Genomic DNA, 2955 nt, shown 5'->3' with positions numbered 1-2955 from the left:
TGCGTAGTTTTCGTTTTAACGGTACTTTGAGTAAACATTTCTATATAAATAAAAGTAGAAAAGGTTCTACTTCCTTAATATTCAAGACACATAAGCTCAAATTCCTTTCAACGAAAATCGATTGCCCAACTACTTGTGTATGTGTATGGTATTGTGAGAACGAAATTCTTGGCCAACGAATTGAGTATTTTCGACACACTCAACGCATAACAACGCTAGTGAAATCACCAATTTTTGGCAATTGGTCAATTGTGGGCATAACATTAGCGTACCTAACGAATATGAAAACAAAACAAAAAACGAAAAATGGCACGAAAAAACACGGGATATGAGAAATAAACGGAAGAGACCGTCATACATGTAGGCGTAAATTCGAAAGAAAGTTATTCAGCGAATGGAGAATTCATGAAAACTTGCACACGACGGCGCCAACCGTAGCAGCGACGTCGACATCGTACGATCATACAATGACAAAACATAAGTTAATTGATTAAAAATTACAATGTCGTATAAAAACCACAAACAGCTAAGAAACCTTTTGCATACCCATTCGAATTGTCTGTGCGAAAAGACACACCAATCACCGGCCACCAATAATAGTAGTCACATACGTAGCAGCAAACTTCAATCAACCATAAAAAAAAGTGAAAGCAGGTAGCAACAACACAGAAGGATGAGGACGTACGCCATTGTCTTTGTGGTAGCGCTAACAACAGCTAACGCTTATGCTGGTACAGCACAAATGACACCCACACGTTCCGCCACCGATGTTGCATTCGATATGTACCACAGCTGTTTGAAAGGCTTCAGCACGAGTTGTGTACAACCAAAAGCAATGCAATGGTTCAAAGAAGCTTTACAACAAGATGAGATTCATATCACCGAACAACTCTCAATTGTGCGCACAAATCGTATGAATCCTATACAGCAGCGATCTTACAATCCACAAGAGCAAATGTTTAATGACATTGATAATTTCTTGGCGACACATGCGCTACGCATTAAAGCACCCGAATTCTTGAAAAGTCAAGAAGCGCGCTCTTATTGGTCTGACTTTCTAATGAGTAATACTCTGGCTAACGATTCTATGGTGCCTCTGGTAGAGAATAATCCCCAACAAGGTAAGCTTCAATTGTATTATTTAATTTAAGTAAGCTATTGATGTATGGCAACCAAATTGCTCTCTCTAGGTCGTGGTATGGTACGTAAAGTGCTTTTGCCCTTCCTCATAGGTTTGAAGCTGAAGACCACTGTGCTGGTACCACTTGCATTGGCTTTGATTGCATTGAAGACATGGAAGGCTATGACTCTGGGTTTGCTGTCGTTGGTGTTGTCAGGCGCTTTGGTTATTTTTAAGATAGCTAAACCAAAGGTAATTACTTTGCTCATTTTTCTAAACTCATTTTACTCAGTACAATTGACTTTTCTACAGATCATTAATTATGAAGTCGTACACTATCCACATCATGTCGACCATGTCGAACATATTGAACATATTCCACATCATATCGACCACTATCCACATCACATCGAACATATAGTACCACATCATATTGATGTAGTGCCACATCATGTTGATCATCATGTCGATCACCATGTTGATCATCATTTAGATTTGCCTGCTCATGTGGAACATGTTGATCATTTTGAACATGCATCACCTGCTTGGGATCCACACGCTTGGTCGCGTTCTTCGCAAGAGCCACATGATGCGCAAGATATGGCTTTCGCTGGCCAAAGGCAACCAAATTAATTTATTATCTGTTGTTGTTTTTTTTTAGTGAAAGCTTTCTTCTCGAGTCTAATGAATTCGAAAAAGCTAGCTGACGACAGTGTAGTGTTATTTTATTTATGGTTTTATTTAGGTTTAGGCTTGACACATACTTCCAAAGAAATTATTTATTGAAAGAGAAAATATAAAAAAAAACAATTAGGATATATTATTTATTTAATTTCTTGGACAAAATTTGTTAATATTAATACTAAGCGAATATAACAACCATGTTAATGATAGAAAATAAAAAAAAATTTATTTATTATAGCAATAAAAACAAATCACAAATTTCTGTTGAAAATTTATTATCGTGTTTAGTGCTTGAATAAGTTAAGCAACAGGGATCTGAAATGCCAACAAAGCTTTCTGCAGCTGCTAATTTTTAATTTGGTTAATAGTAATTGTCCACAGGCCACATAGCAATCGGGAAGCATGCACAACGTCTGGGTGTTCCTTATAATGATTACTGCAGGAGCTGCAAAGACGAAGAGGAGATAGAAACAGTCAAGCATTTCCTGTGCGACTGTCCTGCTCTTTGGCGCAAGAGGAAGAAATCTCTGGGATCTAACTTCTTTGGCGATCTTTGTGATCTGGCAAGTTGGAACCTATGAAATTCCTGATATTTGATCCACGCAGTATCACAATGGGACCTCTTAGGCCTAAGTGCACTGGTGCTCACACAGGTGGCCACTCTAACCTAACCTAACCCAACCTACTTGCGACATAGTTCTTCCCTTCTTCTTATTTTTTTCTTTAAAGCGATGAAGAAAGCTTTCGAAATTAGCACCATTAAGGTACTAGCCCAAAAATTTCAGAAAAGTTGCGATATGACCACGTTGAACCATCTTGGTTTGTGGATTTAATTCGCCTCTTACGAAAGGTATCCCTGCAGCGGGATTATTCCTATTAGAATCTGTCGTTGTTGTGTTAACGATAAAGACACTCCCCGAAGGTTTTGTGGAGTGTTATCGATGTTAAGTTATTAGCCTGACCATCTCGGTAATTAGTATGACCACATTAAACTTTCTAGATCATCCCGCCGCCATGTGTATGAGACATTCATATTTGTAACAGGATTTCCCTCGCGTCGGTGAGGTTGACAATTGGGTTGCAGAAGCTTTGAAGCTATAAAGCTTAGTATTGCGCTTATTAACCCGTTGCTGAAACCATGCTAACATATC

At 38.5% G+C, this 2955-nt stretch overlaps 1 protein-coding gene across 2 annotated transcripts; it reads left to right on the top strand.

Moving 5' to 3' along the window:
• Positions 1-367: 367 nt before the first annotated feature.
• Osi18 (DUF1676 domain-containing protein Osi18) lies at positions 368-2079 on the top strand. Of its 2 annotated transcripts, none has more exons than XM_067775148.1 (3): positions 368-1121; positions 1233-1372; positions 1433-2079. In XM_067775148.1, the coding sequence occupies exons 1-3, from the start codon at positions 674-676 to the stop codon at positions 1751-1753; spliced, it is 909 nt and encodes a 302-aa protein (XP_067631249.1). In that variant the 5' UTR covers positions 368-673; the 3' UTR covers positions 1754-2079. The 2 variants fall into 2 exon arrangements, with proteins under 2 accessions (XP_067631249.1, XP_067631239.1); XM_067775138.1 differs by having other exon boundaries at positions 408-1121; positions 1191-1372.
• The last annotated feature ends 876 nt before the right edge of the window (positions 2080-2955 follow it).

This window comes from Eurosta solidaginis, chromosome 1 (genome assembly GCF_040869045.1).
Source record: "Eurosta solidaginis isolate ZX-2024a chromosome 1, ASM4086904v1, whole genome shotgun sequence".
NCBI lineage: Eukaryota > Metazoa > Arthropoda > Insecta > Diptera > Tephritidae > Eurosta > Eurosta solidaginis.
The sequence above is the reverse complement of the archived record's forward strand: the minus strand, read 5'-3'. Positions and strand labels throughout refer to the sequence as shown.